Genomic DNA, 19,643 nt, shown 5'->3' on the forward strand with positions numbered 1-19,643 from the left:
GCGTGTCCTGGCCCTGCTTCAGAGGGGGGCAGTTCTAGAGGACGCCGGAACGTAGGGCTGCAGTCCCCGGCGTGGAAGGGGAGAAGGGAGAAGTGAAAAGTTTTCTGCGGTGTCAACCCCTTCTCGAAAGTGTGTCAGCTCTTGCCGCTGTCTAACTGAGCTGACTTAGTTTGGGGGTGGTTCAAGTTGGTAAGGAAGTGAACAGAAGAGCTCCAGTTGGCAGGCAGGCGGGGATGCTGAAAAAAAAAAAAAGTTTGGAGCTGCTCTGACACCAACTTGAAAAACAAAACGAACGCTTAACGCCTCTCTAGGCAAGGCAGATTAGACGCGGCGCTGTAAGTAAGCTGTAGGGTGAACCAGGGTTCTACTAGAGAGCAGAGGACTTTCGGGGCACAGAAAGGAGCACGTAGACAGGAACGTGTCGAGTGGGCACCGTCGTGCGGGAGTGACGTGCTTTTCTACCTTTCTGCGAAGGGAATGGCTTACCAAAGCCACACTAGCACTGTTGGGTCCATCCAGCTTGAGAAGTGACACTTGCAGAAGCGGGAGATGATTTATTTAGTTCTGTCAAAAAGATGAGATCCGAGATCCTGAGCCTTCCTTCATCACCCACAGTGTAAACCAGAACTCCCAAGTGTTTTGTTTCTCTGGAATTCAAACTACTCCCACAGGTGTCACTGTAAAGTTATGAGACTTTGTGTTACGCGACATCGATTCTCATACTTACTGTGAGATTAGTTCTGAATTCAAAGAACCAACTGGATCATGCCTAGAAAGAGATGACCTTTCCAAGAGTCATTTGAGCCAACAGTGTTACTTAAAATGCTCCTTTTAATTCACACCATTTTTGTTACTTAGCGTATGTAAGGTTCTGTAGGGATTTACAAAGTCGTGGATTGTTTATATATGTTTTCTCTGTGTTGACACCAATCAGAACGAATCTTACTATATACAACAGAAATATTTTACCTGCTATGGAATATATTTATTGTGTCTTTGGAAATCTTTTTCTGTGAAAAATCTGGAAAGAATTTTTGAGCTGTCTTAATTTAGTAGACTTTTAGGAGTGTATAGATTTCTTGGGTTGAGCTAAGTGTTCTGAAGATTTTTTTTTTCCTGTAGAAACTATCCTAATGTACAGGTTTTTTAACTTACTGATGCTGTCACCTTCTTAGATGAATTTAAGGAACAGTGTTTCTTCTACACTTAAGTGCAAATAAAATATTTAGAGTGTAAGCGTGTAATTGTATCATGCCGTGAATGCCTAGTCTATTAGAGGATGGCAAACTCATCTGAGGCAATTAGCTCATCTCTCACTGATCAGTTTGTGGTTCCAGTTTTGAATTCAGGGATCTCATGCTGTCCTTACCCCCTGAGGAATAAGGTGAGGTAATTTGTCAGGCAGCTGTTATGGCGATGTTAAAAGGCAAAGAATCAATAGTCTAATGTAGAAATGAACACTTGGTAGCTTTTAAATGGCAAGAAGAATGGAAGATACTGTTTTTCTAGAAGGATACTAATGAAACATTATTTTGAGAACTCTTTTAAAGTGTTTTAAAAGATCATAAACAGTTGGCTCTTAAGATTTACTTTGAAATATTTGCCTTTCATTCTTAAAGGGATTTATGTTACAGCTGTAGGAGACTATGGATCTAATTGCTTTCTCTGAGAAATTTTAGAGATACTCATCTCTGTGAGCTATTGGACCTCTAGAAGAGGAAAAGTTACAGGTCTCAATTTATTAAGTTTATACAATGTTACATATATGAAACATGTGTATTTCTTTCTTGTGTATTCCTGGGGTGAATTGATTTGAATCTGGTTAGCTCTTCTTTAATTGGTTTTGTGTTAAAGGAATTTAGCTCTCTAGTTTACCCTTTCTGGTATGCTTAAACATACCCTCTGTTTCTGTGAGGTCTTTAGTAGACATTTCTTCCGTCTGCAAAGCCTCATTTGATGAGAATTGGATTACTACTTTGTTGCTTTAGAAGACCTTCCTTTTTATACTAAGAAGTGTATTCCTCTTTGTGTGCTGTTTTTCACATTTCATGTTGACTTTTCTTCCCTTCTCATGATTTTAAATTATTTCATTCACTTTCTTGTTATTTGTCATTTGCTTTAGAAAATCATAGAACCAAGGGTTATTCCTGGAGTTCTGTCTTATGCTTAAGTGCTGTCTATGTAGCAAAGCAGATAAACTAGGAAGCAGGCTGCATGTATTGGAATGATTAAAAAATACACTTTTCTACTTTAAAATATATTTTTAAATTTAAGGTTTTTTTTTTTTTTTTTTTTTTTTTAAAGGCAGGGTCTTGCTGTATGTTTTTGGCTGGCCTGAAATTTGCTAGGTAGACTAAGCTGTCCTGGGCCTTGTGGTGATTGATTCTCCTGCCTCTGCCTCCTCAGGGCTGGGATTACATTCATGTGCCAGCATTCCAGGACCTGTTGTTATAGAGCCTGAGGAGTTTGGGAATAAGAATAAGCCTGTAAAACTGTCACTACCATGAAAACCACAGGCTCAGCAATCACTTCTAGTTTTTCTGTTCTCTTTAATACTTTTATTGTTAGAAGTCTTATTTTTCGAAATGATACAATTATTTCTTTTTCTCTTTGATACAGTATATTCCTTGTGGGTATGCTACAATGTATTTCTTTTTGGGTGTGATTCAATAGTTTTAGCTGTAGCCAGTATGCTGTATAGTAGCTTTCTAGAATTATTTATCTGGCATAAATGAAACTTTGTTGGTGTTGACCACTGCCTCCCTGTTCTTTATCCCTTTGGCTCTTGGCATCCATCACCCTTGTTCATTCTGCATATTTGAGTTTGTGTCTTCTGTTGTACATACAATGAGATCATACAGCATCTTTTCATGTCTGGCTTAGTTCACTTAGCATAATGTGCCCTAGGTTTGTTTGTCTGTGTTGTAAGTGGAAGAATTTCCTTCTTAAAGGTTCAATAATATCCCAACATATATACCTTATATATACATGGATCATATTTTTTTGATTTATCTAGCATGTGGCATTAATATTGCTTTTATATTTTGGCTGTTGTGCATAATGATACAGTAGATATAGATAAGCAGTTATTTCTTTAAAGTTTCTTTAAAAGTTTCTTTTCTTTTTATTTCTTGAGATAGGATGTCCCTGTGTACCCCTGGCTGTCCTGGAACTTGTTCTATAGACCAGGCTGACCTTGATTGAACTCAGATCTGCCTGCCTCTGTTTCCTGACTGCTAGAATTAAAGACGTGGGCCACCATGACTGGCACACCTCTCTGAAAGCTTGATTTTAGTTCTTTTGGGTAAATATGCAGAAGTGAGAAAGCTGAATCATATGGTGATTCCATTTTTATTGTTTTGAGGATCCTCCACTGTTTTCCAGGGTTGCGACACCATTTTCCCTTCCCCTTGATGTGAGATGGGGTTCTCTTTATTCACATCCTCACCACCACTTGATAGATGTCTGTGTGTTTGGGGGGTGGGGGCCAAGACAGGGATTCTCTGTGTAGCCCTGGCTGATCTGTAACTTGCTATGTAAACCAGGCTGGCCTCAAACTCAGAGATCCACCTACCTCTGCCTCTCCCTAGTGCTGGGGTCAAAGGTGTATACTACCATACTCTGCCACTTGATTGATGGCTTAAGAATAATTTTTTAGCAGGGATTTAGTGGAGCATGCCTTTAGGCTCAGGAGGCAGAGGCAGCAGATCTCTGAGTTCAAGGCCCAGCCTGGTTTGCCTTGAAACAGTTTCAGGACAGGTGGAGCTATGTAGTGAGACCCTGTTTAAAAAAAAATGTACCCCCTTAACAGTAATTTTTTGTAATAGCTATTCTATGTGGAATGATACCTCATTAAATTAAAAAACCCTACACTTATTTATTGATATTAGAAGTATGTATATTATGGCACAAGTCTCCAGAGGATAACTTTTGGGAATTGGTTTTCTAACCCCCACCATATGAGTCTCAGGGATCAAACTCAGATTGTTAAATTTGGTAGCAGATGTTTTAGTCTGCTGAGCCTTTCCCTAGACTTTTTTTTTTTTTTTTTTTTTAATATGCTGAGGCTCGAACCTAGAGTAATCCAGTGTTCTACTATGTCTTTTGATAGCTCTGTAGAGCCTTTCCTGGCTGTTCTTAAGAACTTCATTATAGATAAGTCATAATTTCTGGCAGCCACTTGTTCTGAGGTCTGTCGGAGCCCAACTGTTGCCTGAATTGGAGTGGGAAGTGACGCTCTTTAAGGGCCCACCTGAAAGGGCTAAATTACTCTGAGTCGTTGGACATTTTGTTTAGGAAATGCACAGTAAAGTTTCATTTATGTACACAGTTTGAGTTTGTTTCTTGATACTAGGTGTTTGGTTTTATAATAGGGATAGTATACAATTTTATGTTTTCCCTCTTGGGGAGAATTTTGTGCAAAATGCCTTACCTGTGAGGAAAGATTTAATGATTTTTGGCTAAAATCTTACATGGTAGTACGAAGTTGGTGTGGGAACTGTATGTTGTATGTGCTACCTTGAAGTGTTAGCTAGAGCTAGCAGTGGTAATATGCCTATAGATAGATTCAGGCTCATGAGAGACTGAGGCAGAAGGATTGCCAAGAGTATGAGGCCAGCCTAGAGTGCAGAGTGAGTTTGTGAGCATTGGGGATGCTATATACAGTGAAAACCTGTCTTAGAAAACCAAGGAGGAGGTAGGGACCCTGGGCATGGTGTGCACGTCTGTGCTGCCAGCCGTCAGGTGGCTGAATCTATAGGATCCTTATGAATTTGAGGCCAGTCTGGATGACACTCTGTCCCCATAACAAACAAAACAAAACAAAAACCAAGAAAAACTATCAATTAGTTTTTTCCTTTGGGGTGAGGAGGATTGAACCCAGGATTTTGCACATGCTTGGTACATAGTCTTCTTTTAAACACCTTCCAGTCTAGATGCATTTTGTAGGATGTTATGTATAATGACAGGCTGTGATTTGTATTAGTGTTTAAATACTCTTGAGTGTATGCTGCTGTCAGATCATAAACCTCTGGTGCTTTTGAGTTATGAATATGTTGGTATTTTTCATATTGTTTTAATTTATCTGGAGACAAGATAAAGATTTTGCTTAAAGTTGCTCTCTAAGTAACTGGAATGATGGCTCATGTCTGTAATCCTAGCACTGGGAGGTTGAAGGAAGAGGGTTGTGTGAGTTTGAGGCCAGCCTGGGTTGGCTATGTAGTGAGAGTCAGGCCGTCATGGGCCACAGACCAAAAAGCAAATAAAGCAGCAATAGAAAAACTTTTTTTTTTTTGGCCTGGCCATTGTAGTGCACACCTTTAATCCCAGCATTGGGATTCGGATCTCTGAATTCGAGGCCAACCTTGTCTACAGAGTGAATTTCAGGACAGCCAGGGCTACACAGAGAAACTCTTCTCTTAAAAACAAAACAAAACAAAACAAAAAAAAACAAACAAACAAAGCAAAAAGCAAAAAAGTGGTTTTTCTTTAGGTTGTCTCCTAGTTTGAGGAGAGATCTTGCTATATTGATTAGGTTATATAGAACTTCTGCCTCAGCCCTCTGAGTAGTTATAACTATAGATAGTGTACCAGGTACCCTTAGGCTTATTTTCTGTAAGCATCATGAGGGCAGATGGTGTATCTTATTTCCCCCTTAATTCCACTAATTCCTACTCCGACATCTGACATAAAGAAGATGCTCAATAAATATCTGCTAGTGGATGAATGAATAGCATATTGAGGAGTTGGCGCATGCTATGGAATTCTGAAGCCAAGGCTTTAAGAATAGAGGGCAAATGGAGTTTAGCTCCAGGACTACACATGTATATATGGTAGGCATATGAGAAAACAAAATGAAGTGGTTCTGCCCAAATTAATGATGTACATGAAACTTCAGTTACAGTTCTGGAGTCTATCCCTGAATGTTTTGGTGGAATTTCATATTCTTTGTTATTACGATGTGGCTTCAAAGAAGATGAGGTCTTCTGTGTTGCTTAGGCTTTTCTTGAACTTGTAATTGCTGTCTCAGCTTCCCATTGGGCTGGGCTGGGCCGCATACATCCACTTGTCTGACAAGGTCTGCAAGTTGAGATCTGATTCACAGAATAGTGTGTGTGAATGCCTTCCTGGAGTTGTACAGTATCATCCTTGAATGCCACGGCTTGGGAGTACTCAGCCTTCAGCACAGTGCTTGAGATGAAGTAGATACATCACAAAGCAAAGTTTGTGCCTCTCAATTTTTAAAGCCTAGTGGGAAAAGAGAAAAATACATACTATAAACATGTAATTAACCCTTCTTTGAAATCTGATGCCTTCTTGTCTACATTTATTTGGATAATTTATCAGCTTTTTTTTTTTTTTTTAGAGCTACCACATTTAGGTTTTTCGAGACAGGGTTTCTCTGTAGCTTTGGAGCCTGTTCTGGACTAGCTCTGTGCCACCACCACTGGGCTGAGAATGTTTTTTGTTTGTTTGTTTTTTGTTTTTGTTTTTTCAAGACAGGGTTTCTCTGGTGTTTTGGTGCCTTTCCTGGATCTCGCTTTGTAGACCTGGCTGGCCTCGAACTCACAGAGATCTGCCTGCCTCTGCCTCCGAGTGCTGGGATTACAGGCGCGCGTGCGCCACCAATGCCCGGCTAGAGCTACCACTTTTCCATTCAGTTCCTGCATGAGTTTTGGATGGGGCCAAAAGCACCTGAAAATTGTATAATCATTGAGTCATAATTTTTTTTACCCATTCTTGTCTTCGTTTAGGTCTTTAAAGTCTTTGACACCTCATTTTGTGTCAAATGTAAATTTAGGTGAGGAAACAAGAGTACTGTTGTAGAGATTTGCCAGAAGCCTGTGGTTAGAGAGAATTACTCTAATGTGTTACCCAGCTTCTTTGCATTTTATGGTAGTGAGTTCAGTGTGGTCTAGTTTTGCAGTAGAGTTTAGTATTTGAGAGAGAATGAATGGAGTGGTCTGGTACTTTTGGACTTTGAATTTTTGAGCTACTTTAAAAACTTGTTTGTCAGCCATTGTATTATTTTTGTAGCAATGTAATTTCAGAGAAATAGAGATAAATTAAAATTCTTGCGTTAATATTTTCATTTATTGCAAAACCTCAGAAGTTAGCCAGTTCTTTTTTCCTTTAAAAGTAGTAAAGATGAATTAATAAAATTGAATCACTTATTAAATATTTGGCCTTCAGAATGATACAGAAAAATAGTCCAAAACCAGCAGATTGACTGGTGAGATGGTAAAGGCACTAGCCACTAAGACTGACCTGAGTTGGATCACTGGAACTTGTGTGATGGAACGGGAGAAGCAGCTCCCATGGAAGGCCTTTGACCTCAGTACACCTGCCACATGCATGCACACACACCAAACAAGTGTGAAACATATTACCTAACACTAATTCTTGTTTTACAACTTTGTGTAGAGTTTTTTCTGTAGATTTACTTATCTGTTTCATCTTTTTTTTTTTTTGAGCTGAGGATCGAATCCAGGGCCTTGTGCTTGCCAGGCAAGCGCTCTGCCATTGAGCTAAATCCCCAACCCTCTGTTTCATCTTTGAGACAGTATCTTGCTGTGTTAAGTCTCAAGCTGCACTTGAACTGGGCAATACACCTGCTTCTCTCTCTTCAGTGCTGGGATTGTAGATGGAGGCTACCATACTTGATTGTGGCTAGATTTTTGGATTTTTAACATGTTAACATCTAAGCCTTATGTACTTTTAGAAGAAATTTTCAGTAAAAGGTCAAGGTTGAAAATGTGATGAATTGTGAAGTCACTTTTTACAGTTTCACTATACTTAGTTTATAAGTGTCCGCCTTAATGAATAATCGTAATTCCCAAGTGATTTCTGTAAGGAGGTTTTTAAAAAATACATTATTGTTACTATTGTTATTTTAGAGACTCTCACTATATAGCCCTGGCTGGCATGGATTTTACTATATGAATGAGGTGGTCTTTGAACTCACAGAGATCCACCTGCCTCTGCCTCCCGAGTGCTGGGATTACAGGTGTGCGCCACTACCCCCTGCCTATGGGGGCTATTTTTTAATTAAAGATTATAGGGTTTTCTAAAAGATATTCCTAGAGCAGGGTGTGGTGGTACACACATGTCATCCCAGTGCTCCAGAGGTAAGGACAGATAGTGACAAATTTGAGGCTGGCCTGGATACATTAGACCATGCCCTCCTGAGAAGCCCAGCTGAAAATTTGTAGATAAATTTTGTAGAGAATTAAAACCATAATAATTCATCTAAGAAGGAGAATGGACCACTTCTTGTCAGACGACAGTTTGCATGCTCTTTTGTTGTTGGCTTGTTTTTTGAGGTAAGGTTTCACTGTGTAGCACTGGCTGTCCTGGAACTCTTTGTAGATCAGCTTGCCTCTGTCTGCTCCCTTTGTGTTGGGATTAAAGGCATGCACCACCATCACCAGGCTCAGCAACTTTTCTTAACCAGAGTCTCACTGTGTCAAAATAAAAGGTTCTTGAAAAAGATATAACAGGAGAATTTAATAGAAAAATAAGCTAGATGAGGTGGCACAAACTTTTAATTCCAGCAGTCAGAAGACAGAAACAAGATAATTGGGGTGAGTTTGACTCTATCTAACCCAGTGATTCTCAACCTGTGGGTCATGACCACTTTGGCATACCTCTATTTCCCAAAAAACATTTACATTACAATTGATAACAGTAGCAAAATTACAGTTATGAAGTAGCAACGAAAATAATTATATGGTTGGGATCACCACAACATGAGGAAATGTATTAAAAGGGGCAACATTAGGAAGGTTGAGAACCAACCTGTGCTATGAGACATACTTTAAATTTATTTTTTTTAAAAAGTTTTTGAACAGTTGAAGTTTTAGGTGGATTTTGTTTGTTGGTTTGGTTTGGTTTTTTGCTAGACAGGGTTTCTCTGTGTAAGCCTGGCAGTCCTGGAACTCACTCTGTAGATCAGGCTGGCCTTAACTCAGAGATCTGTCTGCCTCTGCCTCCCTAGTGCTGGCATTAAAGGTGTGTGGCACCACTTCCCAGGTGTGTATGGGTGTATGGTGTGTGTTTGTGTATGGTATGTATAGGGCACATCTACCAGTGTGCATATGGAGGTCAGAGGACAACTTTATATAGTCCATTCTCTCTTTTTATCTTCACTTGGACCCTGGAGGTCAATCAGGTTGCCAGGTTTATGAAGCAAGTAGCTTTTCCTGCCGAGAGACATCTTGCTAGATCTGTATTTTAATTTTTATAGACTTGCCCTACAAAGAGACTAAATAAAATTGTTCCCACTCTACAATAGTCTTAGCACTTAAGTTTTTATATACCTTTACATTTGATTTTAGGAACTGGGTTTTAACTTTCTTGAAAGGTAGGGGCTGCTACATCACTTATAATCTTTAGTATGTCGAACATAAATGGGTATTTAATAGATGGTGTGGAAGGAATTAGTCAGTGAGGATAAAAAGCTACCAAGCATCTGCATTTGAGACCATGGCTACTGTCCCTTATTCTTTTAACAATCTTTACAGTTTCAGATTCACAGTGGTGGTGCTACAGTGTGGAGTTGAGGCTAACTAAGTCTGTGGTATTTTTCTCTACTTAGTGATGGTTTACATTGTGTAGTATCTGTTTCCACTGCCCTCTACTATTTAAAATCAAACTCAGAACCTTGTGTCATGATATTCCTGAGCTATAATCCCAGGCTTCTTTTTCATTTTGAGGTAATGTAACATTTTCAGATTAAAAACAAAAACTATCCTCCAGAAAATTCTGAAAGAAGTACATTCAAATTGCTATAGATTGTTTTTGTTTTTCTGCAACTCCTAGCCAGCATTTTTATAGGTATTTTATAATGATAGTTTAGAAGCAGTATAGTAAGCATTGCTTTTGGGATCTTTGAGGAATATTCAGGACATTTTGCATGCCTGTAGTTTCAGGACTTGGTAGTCAATGCTGGCTTCAAGTAAATAAAGAGCAGTCTGAGTTTTGTTTTCTGCAGTCATGGTAACTGCTACCTCTGTGCATTCTTTTTACAAATAAAAGAAAAAAAAGATCAGCTGTTTTGAGCTTTCTCATGAGTCCTGGAATATGCCTAGGCATCCCCCAAAAGGTGTTTTTACTAAGGAAATCGGAAAAGACTGTTCATACCTACAGAATTTATGATCTAACTGTGGGACCTTTGTCTCTATTAATAGTTATTATTTCTGGTTATGGTATTTATATCATTGTTGTGACTCTATCAACCTGATGAATTGTATTGCTTTCAAGTAAGTCTATTTTATTCCTTCTCTTAATGCCTTCTATACATAGTAGGTTTTCAATAAATGTTTGTGAAATGAATTTATTTTCTTAGTCTAAGATTTTTTCCTACTCATGGATTTTAATTGCTCTGACAGATTGCTAAATAGTTGTGGGTAGATTGCATAATCTCTCTGAAATATCTTTGTCATGAAACTAGTAACACCTACCCTCCCAGGGTTAGATTATAATTAGCTAGTGAAGGGCTTTGAAGATGAAAAAGCTAAGGGTGAGCATTATGATCAGCCTATTAAAGGTAAATTGTTAGTATCAGGTTTGTAGATAAAAAGCTTTCCCAAACCTTGAAGTTAATTAAATGGTATTAAAGTAATTATATTGTACCTATTTACATCTAGTTATTTGTATTACCTAAATCCTTTGCTTCTCTTGGAAGCAGGGAGCCTTTTATAATACTGTTGATGCTGAGGTCTGGTCTTTGTTGTGTCCATGTTGAATCCTCTCATGGTAAAAAGTGAATACACACACAGGCTTAGTGTATCAGGATGATGTGCCTCAGATGATACCTGAACTGTGTTGTTTACCTGAGGGCCTTAATCTTTTGCATGTTAAGCATCATTTAGAGGCCCTTCTTAGACTCCACCTCCAGAGATTCTAGTTCAGCAGGTTATATTACCTTATGACTAATACAGGTAAGGTCTGATGCAGGTGGTATTTGGACAGCACTTCAGAGAAGCTTTTCCCCTCTGTCTAGCCTTGGCTGTCCTAGAACTCATCTGTAGACCAGGCTGTCCTCCCGGCCTGTGCTGGGTTAAAGGCATGTACCACCAAGCCTGGTCAGACTACAATCACTTCTTTTTTATGTAAATGATCTTTTCTTTCTTTCTTTCTAAAATCTTTTTTACTTATTCTCTCGGACAGGACATAACTACTGCAGCTTCTCCTGCTCTGCTTCCAAAGTGCTGGCGTTAAAGCCATGTGCCACCACACCGTGCCTAAAACTTCTTCATGGTGTAACTAAAAGGGTCACTAGGATACAAGAATGGTCAATAACAAATATGAAAACTGACTTATTGATACTTAGAAAATTATATGGACAGATTACTTGAAAGGAAATTACTAGACCTCAAAAATTACTTGTTTTTTTGAATGTTTAATTTTTTAGTACATAGTGCTTGTTTTCAGTTTTGTTTGGAATATTTTAATACTAGCAGAATAAAGAACTTGATCAGATAAGCTTGTGAAATAATGATGTATAGAAGTTGTAGATATTAGGAAGACACAATAACTTAGGTTAGATATTTTTCAGGAAGACTTAATGAAAAAAAAAAGTCTTAAGCTAGGCAATGGTTGTGCATGCCTTTAATCCTAGGACTCAGGTGGATCTCTGTGAGTTATTGGCCAGCCTGGTCTACAGAAGGAATTCCTAGGACAGGCAAGACTGTTAAATAGAGAAACTCTGCCTTGAAAGAGTTCAATGGTGAATGATAGGATTTGATTAGAAGGAATATATATAGTGCTGGCAGAGTGCGATGGTATGTACCCTCCTAGCACTTGGGAGACAGAGCAGGCAGATCTTTCTGAATTTGAGGCCAGCCTGATGTACATAGTGAGTTCCAGGCTAGCCAGAGCTACACAGTGAAACCCTGTCTCAAAGGAAGAAAAAAGGAGTATTACTGACTTAGGCTATCTAAATTGGTAAAATAGCTTATAGGTATTAGTTTCTGTACCACAGTATACCTGAGCTTAGAAGACTGGATATTCTCAGTGATTGCTTTAGGATATGTTGTAATAGTTTTCTCCCTGTTGTGGGGATGAACCACTAAGCAAGCACTTGGCTATCCAGTACATCCCAAGTCTAGTGTGCACTTTAGGCACTAGGTTATTTTGTTAAAATGACTTCTGATTTACAAAGTCAGAATGGAGCCTGTATGTCTGTTTCTTTCTCTCTCTTTTCCCTCCTCTTCCTCCCCACCCCTTCTGTTTTCTGACACAAGGTCTCATTATGTTAGCCATGGCTGTCTTGGCACTCCCTATGTAGACTAGGCTGGTCTCTATAAACCCAGAGAGAGAGAGCTACCTGCCTCTGCCTACTGAATGCTAGGATTAAATGTGTGTGCCACAAGGCTCAGCAGATTTTGTGTTTTCTTTTTTTTCCCCTTAACTTTTAAAATTATTTTTCATTTTATGTCTATGGGCATTTTGCCTGCATGTATGTCTGTGTATCACGTGTCCTTGTGCCTGTGGAGGCCAGAAGAATGTGTTGCATCTCCTGGAACTGGAGTTACAGATGGTGATGAGTTACCATGTGGGTGCTGGGAATTGAACCCTGATTCTCTGCAAGAGCAGCTAGTGCTTTTAACCACTAAGCCATCACTCCAGCCTCAGATTCTGTTTTTAATATCTCCTAGACTCATGATCCATATCTTGTTGGTCTTCATAATATACTGATAGTGTGAATATCTTGGAGGAATCATTGACTTAGGTGGCTTTTAAGGCATTTTTTCTTTTGTGAGACCATAGGTATAATATAGTGGAGTTTCTGAGATAGAATCAAGAAAATTATTCTAGGAATGAAAGGGTCAAAATATAGTTGTCTCTCTCCCTCCCTCCCTTCCACCTCCCCACTTTCCCCTCCCCCATCCTCCTCTTTTAAGATTTTTCTTTCTTTTCTTTTTGCTTTTGAGGGAACATTTTACCATGTAGCCTGGAACTCACTATGTAGACCAGGTTGGCCTCAAATTCACAAGAGATCTGCTTTCTTCTCCTTCTCCAGTGATGGAGTCAAAGGCATTCGATATTATTACCAGCTCCTAGGTGTTTTTTTTTTTTTTTTTTTTTTTTTGTAATTTACTAGCCAGATAATCTTGGGCTATCTAGTTGACTTATCTCTGAACCTCTTAGTATTTGCAGCCTAGACTAGCCTTGAACTTGAGTTTTTCTTGCTGCTGGGATTTTTGTAGTTGCTTTTTGTGTCGTCAGGATTAGTACTTGTGGCCTTAGAAACAGTTCATATAAAGCAATAGATGGAGACCACTACAGGAAACCACAGCCAGCACAGGAAACTTAGTCGTAGGGCCCAGTCCCAGTGGATACACTAGAAACACTCCTGAACCTAAGCCTCAGGGTCCATTGTGGAGTAGAGGGGACAGGTTGCTGTGATATTGTGTCTTCTAGTAATGTCAGAAGCTATGACCATAAAGTCTCACCAAAGGACTACCCAAACACGAGCTGAATAAGGATGACACCACTGTACATGAGAAACTGGACTGGAAAAATCCGATGAAGCCTCAGTCCTCACAAAGAACTATACACGGCGGAGGAGCTGGAACAGGAGGGCTGTGCTTCCCTGGGGAAGAGCACACCAATTGGTTGTCCCGTGCCAAATGGTCAGCCCTGAAAACATACATACTAGTAACACAAGGACTGAGCAGATTATGTTTAGGAATATGATATATGTATATGCATGTACATCACAAATGCAATAACAAATAATGAAAAAAGAGGCCATGAACGTGAGGGAAAGCAGGGAGAAGTGCATGGGGTGGTTTGCAGGGTAAGAAGAAATGTTGAAAAAGTAGATGGCGTCAGGCGGGTGGCGCACACACATCGAATCCAGCACTTGGATGGCAAAGACAGGAAGATCTCTGTGAGTTTGAGGCTAGTGTGGCTTTAGGAAAAAATTTTCTATTAAATGGATGTCTTTAGAATGTACATGGACACCTTTAATCATATATTTTCTGGTAACTTTTCTTTTTCTTCGTCGTAATTCATGGACACTGAGCACTACCACTGAGCTACCTTCTTAGCTCCTACTGTAATATAGATTTCTTGCTCTGGGAAAATAGGAAGACATGTATTTATAAATTGGATAATTTTAGTGCATTTCTTAAATGTATAGCATAAAAGGAAACAATTAGATTTTTCTAGAGGATTATAATTTTCTTGAGACGGTCTTCTTCCTGTTTCCCAGGCTGCCCATGACCCTTTAAGCAGCCTCCTGCCTCAGTCTTCTGTGCCTAGATTTGGATTTTCTTAAATATTTTTATGTTAGGCATATTGTTGCTGGTTATGTATGCCTTTGAAATACTTACCTAGAAGGGCATATGATACCTTTTTCTCGTTCTATGGTGCTGCAGATCAAACCTAGGGCCATTTTTTTGAGCCTGGATCTCATTTAGCAGAGGAGGCTAACCTTGAACTCCTGGTCCACCTGACTCCACCTTCCACATGCTGTACAGGTGCGCATCACCATGTCTAGCTTCTGTTGCTCTCCCTGCTTTATCTCTGTCTGTCTGTCTGTCTGTCTATCTATCTATCTATCTATCTATCTATCTATCATCTATAATATCTATGTCTGTCTGTCTGTAGAGAGAGAGAGACAGACAGACAGAGGCAGGTTGGGCTGAAATCCTTCTGTCCCAGTTTCCTAGTTTTGGGATTACATGTATGAGCCACCATGCCTGGTTAAATAAATGTATTGATAATAATAGAAGCCAGGTTTATATCTGAGAAGGGTTTATAAGTATAGACGAGGAAGAGACTAGGTGGAATTAAGATGTGGGATAGGACATTGCAGTGTTGGGATAAGCCCATTTTTTTTTATTACTTATGTATGGTTTTAGAAATAGATATGTATATTTTTGTGCTTAGTATTTGTGGTTCTCTTTTCTGAGAGGGCTCACCAGCAGAGAGACGCCAGTAACAGCAAGTACTGTTGCTTTCTCAATACCATCTTTTACCAAAAGGAACCAGGGTTCCTTGCAGAAATGATGATTTATAGAGCCAGAAAGGGAAAATTCTGAAAATTCTTCTGTAAAAATATATTCAAAATGATGGGGTGTGTCCCTTTTTTTTTTTTTTTTTTTTGGTTTTTTGAGGCAGGGTTTCTCTGTGTAGCTTTCCTGGAGACTAGGCTGGCCTCGAACTCAGAGATCCACCTGGCTCTGCCTCCCAAGTGCTGGGATTAAAGGCGTGTGCCACCACGGCCCGGCCAGGAATCACTTTTTGAGGGGCTCCCATTGGCCAAATCTTACATAATTTGAGCACCAAAACCCGAGTCAAGTGTTAGGATTTGTGGTATAGAGAATCTGTGAGTCTGTACTTGATAGAAATGAGCTGAGTGGGGAAGGAGGGCAGAATGCCCACTAAGAATGTGGAAAGAGTGGTGTGGGTAGACCAGAGCCACTACACTTGGGAAGCAGAGGCAGGCGGAGCTCTAAGTTCGAGGCCAGCCTGGTCTGCAGAGTTCCAGGACAGCCAGGGTTACACAGAGAAACCCTGTCTTGGAAAAATAAAGTCACGGTCATAGTGAAGTTTTGGGTGAAGGTTTGCTTCCAAGTCTGGATATTGGTAAGTTATCAGAATCATATATAGTGAAACAAATGGGGAAACCCTCAGATACCAGCTTCCCCGGGTGATCATGGCCAAGTGATGGGGGAACGAGGTGCAGTGTGCACAGCACAATGTTCATGAAATCCCTTCTAATGTGCGGCCTCAATCCGATGATGAGGGAAATAACCTAGACCCAGACTGAAAGCTGTTACCTGTCTGTCCTTCCCCTTCCCCTTCATCCCCATGCCTGTCCATTGTTTCTTGTCGTTTTTGGAGATAGGATCTTGCAGTAGTGTAGCTCTAGAACTAAACTGTGTAGTTCTGGCTGTTTCACTTCTGAGTTAATCCTTTTGCCTTAGCCTCTGAGGTAGGATTACAGGTGTGGTTTTTTGAGACAGGGTTTCTCTGTGTAGCCCTGGCTGTCCTAGAATTTGTTATGTAGACCAGGCTGGCCTCCAACTCACAGAGATCAGCCTGCCTCTGCCTTCCGCTGGTGTGCACCACCACGCCCTGTTCAAAACTGTATTCTTACACAGTCAAGGTTAAAGAGAATTAAAGATCAGCTTTGCTGCAAAGTGAGGGAAGAGGAGATCTGACTGTGCTCCTTGATAGGACCTTGAATGTGTGGAGACGTTGTGGAGAAACTTGGTGAAATCTGAATGGATTGGCTCTGTGTTAGGCTTTCCTAAAAAGGAAGGTTTCATGGTAGTAAAGTGTCCTTGCATTGGGATTTGTATTCTGGAATATTTAAGCAAGCATGAGGGATGTCACAGAGATAAATACATATCACAAGCAGTTGTAAACTTTCCCTTTTTCTTCGTAATGTTTTGAGACAGTGTTACCAGGCTGATTAAAATTCTCTCTATATATAAATTAAAAGAAAAAACATTATCCAAGCATATTAACTTTGATAGGAATACTACATACATTTTTATTGCTGTCTTTCAGAAAGCTGAAGTTGATGGTAGCTTAAGTGATAGCCACGTATCTCCTCCAGCCAAACGCACTTTGAAACAGTCGGATTCTGTTTGCAAAGACAAATCAAAATCACGAAGTACTGGTCAGCGAGAGGAATGGAACATACCAACCGGCCAGGCCAGGTGAGAAGGGGATTCAGTTTTTATTTGTGATTCAGGCCTTGATATTGGCATTAATTTTCTTTAAAAACGAGTTTCTTTTAAGTACTCATATTTATAATTGATTTTAGACTTATTTTAAACTTCCCACAATTTTATTTTTCCAAATATGCTGTAAAATGTATTTGTTTATAAAGACATATAAGAAGCACCAGAAACGACTATTATCACTAAAAGAATAAGTATTTTGATGGGTCTTGAATGTACATGCATATTTATGATTCCTGGTTTCTTGTTTTAAGCATTGATTTCGTTTGTGCACATAGGTATGTGCACAAGTGCACTGCAGTGGGCATGTGGAGGTAAAGGACAACTTTTAGGAATCTGTTCTCTTCTTCCACCATGTCGATCCCGGTGATCAAATTTAGGTTGTTAGGCTTGATGGCAAGCATTTTTATCCATGGAGCCATCTCACTGGCCTGCCTATCTATCTATCTATCTATCTATCTATCTATCTATCTATCTATCTATCTAGAGACAGAGTATCTCGCTGTAACAGCTCTAGCTGTCCTGGAACTCACTCTGTAGACCAGGCCGCTCTTGAACTCAGAGATCTGATAAAGGCAGGTGCTTACTACCACCTGGCTTTTATTTGATACAGAGTCTCCTATAACCTAGGCTAGCCTAGAACTCCTTGTCTATCAAGGCTGGCCTTGAACTCTGGGTCTTCCTGCTTCTTAACTCCCAAGTGCTGGTGTTACAGGAATGAACTACTGTGCCCAGCTCTTCTTTATAAAGAGAAATGATGCCAATGGCTATTGCTGTCAGGCTCTTGGAGTGCTTGGAATTTTTGTTGTCCTTTGCCTCCACCTCCTGGTGAGGTGATGATGGTACTTTGGGTTTGGGGTAGGGGTAGGGCTTATGCAATGCTGAGAATTTGAGCACATCCCCCTTTGTTTTTGTTTTTTGAGACAGGGTTTCTCTGTGTAGTTTTGGTGCCTGTCCTGGATCTTGCTCTGTAGCCCAGGCTGGCCTCGAACTCAGAGATTTGCCTGCCTCTGTCTCCCGAGTGCTGGGATTAAAAGTGTGCGCCACCACAGCCCGGCCCCCAGCACTCTTGTTTAAAAAGCAACAAAATAAGAGCCGAGTATGCTCTGTCTCCTTTAGAGCAGAACTGAACCTTACTGTGCTTTTTTTTTTTCCTTTTTGTCCCAGTGATGTTATGTTGTTCAGAAAAGCTTTACTTTTTTTTTTTTTTTTTGTGGAATGATTTGAGGATTGCCTCTTATTGTGAATAATTTAATGATATAAAATTTTAATCATTTGTAGCTACATCCATCCAAAATTTATTTGGCATCAAGACCTGTGAATAAACTGATAATTTGCAAATAAACTGAGTTAATGTTATGTTGGGGCCAATGCCAAAGTGTACTTATGAAGTAATAAAAGTGATTCTTCTGTAGTTTTAAGTTGATTTAGAGAATGATTTTGGAGCATTCCAGAAAAGCATTTTGCAGCAGCAACATGTTAGAATACATGTGTTATATCAATTGCTTTATATTTATATCCATATGCCTGGAGTATCATGTATATGGTGTACAAAGGTGCTAAACAAGAAATTTTATTTTTGAGAGTCTATTAATACAGACTTTTTATTTGTTTTTCAGAGAGAAGGGGAATAGGTCTTTGTGTATGTGTGTGTTTTCTAAAGTAGATTATAGTTTGAAAAAATTATTAAATGTTTATATCTAAGTATTTTTTCCTTCTCTTACAGTTTGTTTAAATATATGTGTCATAGCTTGGAATTTATTCCCTTAATGAAGACTATAGTTGTCTATTGCCATGACTCCTTATGGTCTTGGTTAAATTTATGCTGCTTAACCTTAATCTCTTAATAGGATTTGAATTAGTACAGTTGACAACAAAGTTAATTCAGTTTATAATTTGTTATTAAAGTTTTTCTTGAACTAATGAAATGTCTTTTAGCTAGTATATTTTTTTTATTGTTATGTTACCAAAGTAAAAAATGTTATTTTGTGAAAAATAATATATTAACATTTTAAAGATGAATAATTACAGCATTATTCATTTTTTTGCTTATCTAAACAAATATTGATATATCTGCGTATTAAATATATTTATATTCTAGGTTAACGTCTCAGCCTGGTGCTACACTACCAAACGGACATAGTAGCTTGTGTGAGTATCCTGCTGGGAAATTGGTTATTAATATTGAAATTCTTAAAGTGGTGTTAGGTTAAGCATGAAAGTGGAAAAAGTGTAGCCATTTACTTTTGTAAATGTAAAATTTTTTTTTGGTACTGGGGGTTGAACAGTGGTCCTCCTGCATGGCCCAAAAGTTTCTTACTTCTGAGCTATATATTCTAACCCCTTAGAATAATTTAATAGTATTTTTAGCACATAGCTGGAAATGATTGGATTTCATTCATAGCAAAAATATTAAAATTGAACATTTTGATTGTTTAATATTAAAGCCATTTAAGAGGTTATGTTCAGTTTTTGTAGCCTTTAAATTTTTTTTTCCTATTTTCTATTTTTCTGTACTGTGCACTCTGAAATGGAAATATCTCTCTTGCAGCCCTTCGAAGCCATCCCCTTCGAGGGGAAAAGAAAGGAGATGGCGACCTTTCATGTATAAATGGTGACATGGAAGTCAGAAAAAGTTGTCGGTCCAGGAAAAACAGATTTGAAAGTGTGAATCAGAGTTTATTATTTGATCAACTAGTAAATAGGTATGAGTGTTTATGCATTAAGCAATTTCATGTAGTCTTTTGACTTTTAAGCTTTTTGTGTATGCATGTGTTGTGTATGTGTGCACATTTGTTTGACTGGGTATGGGGAGGTGTATGTGCTGGTGGAGATCAGAGGTTGACAGTGAGTGTCTTCCTCTTTTTTTTTTTTTTTTAAGATTTATTTATTTATTATGTATACAGTGTTCTGACTACATGCATGCTTGCAGGCCAG

At 39.1% G+C, this 19,643-nt stretch overlaps 1 protein-coding gene across 2 annotated transcripts in view; it reads left to right on the forward strand.

Annotated features, from left to right (window-relative positions):
* The window catches only part of Atad2b (ATPase family AAA domain containing 2B), a 129,238-nt gene that overhangs the window by 818 nt on the left and 108,777 nt on the right, over window positions 1-19,643 (forward strand). For both annotated transcript variants that reach the window (XM_036170652.1, XM_036170653.1), the window contains exons 2-4: window positions 16,531-16,682; window positions 18,808-18,857; window positions 19,258-19,411. In XM_036170652.1, the coding sequence (XP_036026545.1) occupies window positions 16,531-16,682; window positions 18,808-18,857; window positions 19,258-19,411 (356 nt within the window). The remainder of the gene's footprint in view (window positions 1-16,530; window positions 16,683-18,807; window positions 18,858-19,257; window positions 19,412-19,643) is intronic.

Source organism: Onychomys torridus, chromosome 21, assembly GCF_903995425.1.
Source record: "Onychomys torridus chromosome 21, mOncTor1.1, whole genome shotgun sequence".
Taxonomy (NCBI): Eukaryota; Metazoa; Chordata; class Mammalia; order Rodentia; family Cricetidae; genus Onychomys; species Onychomys torridus.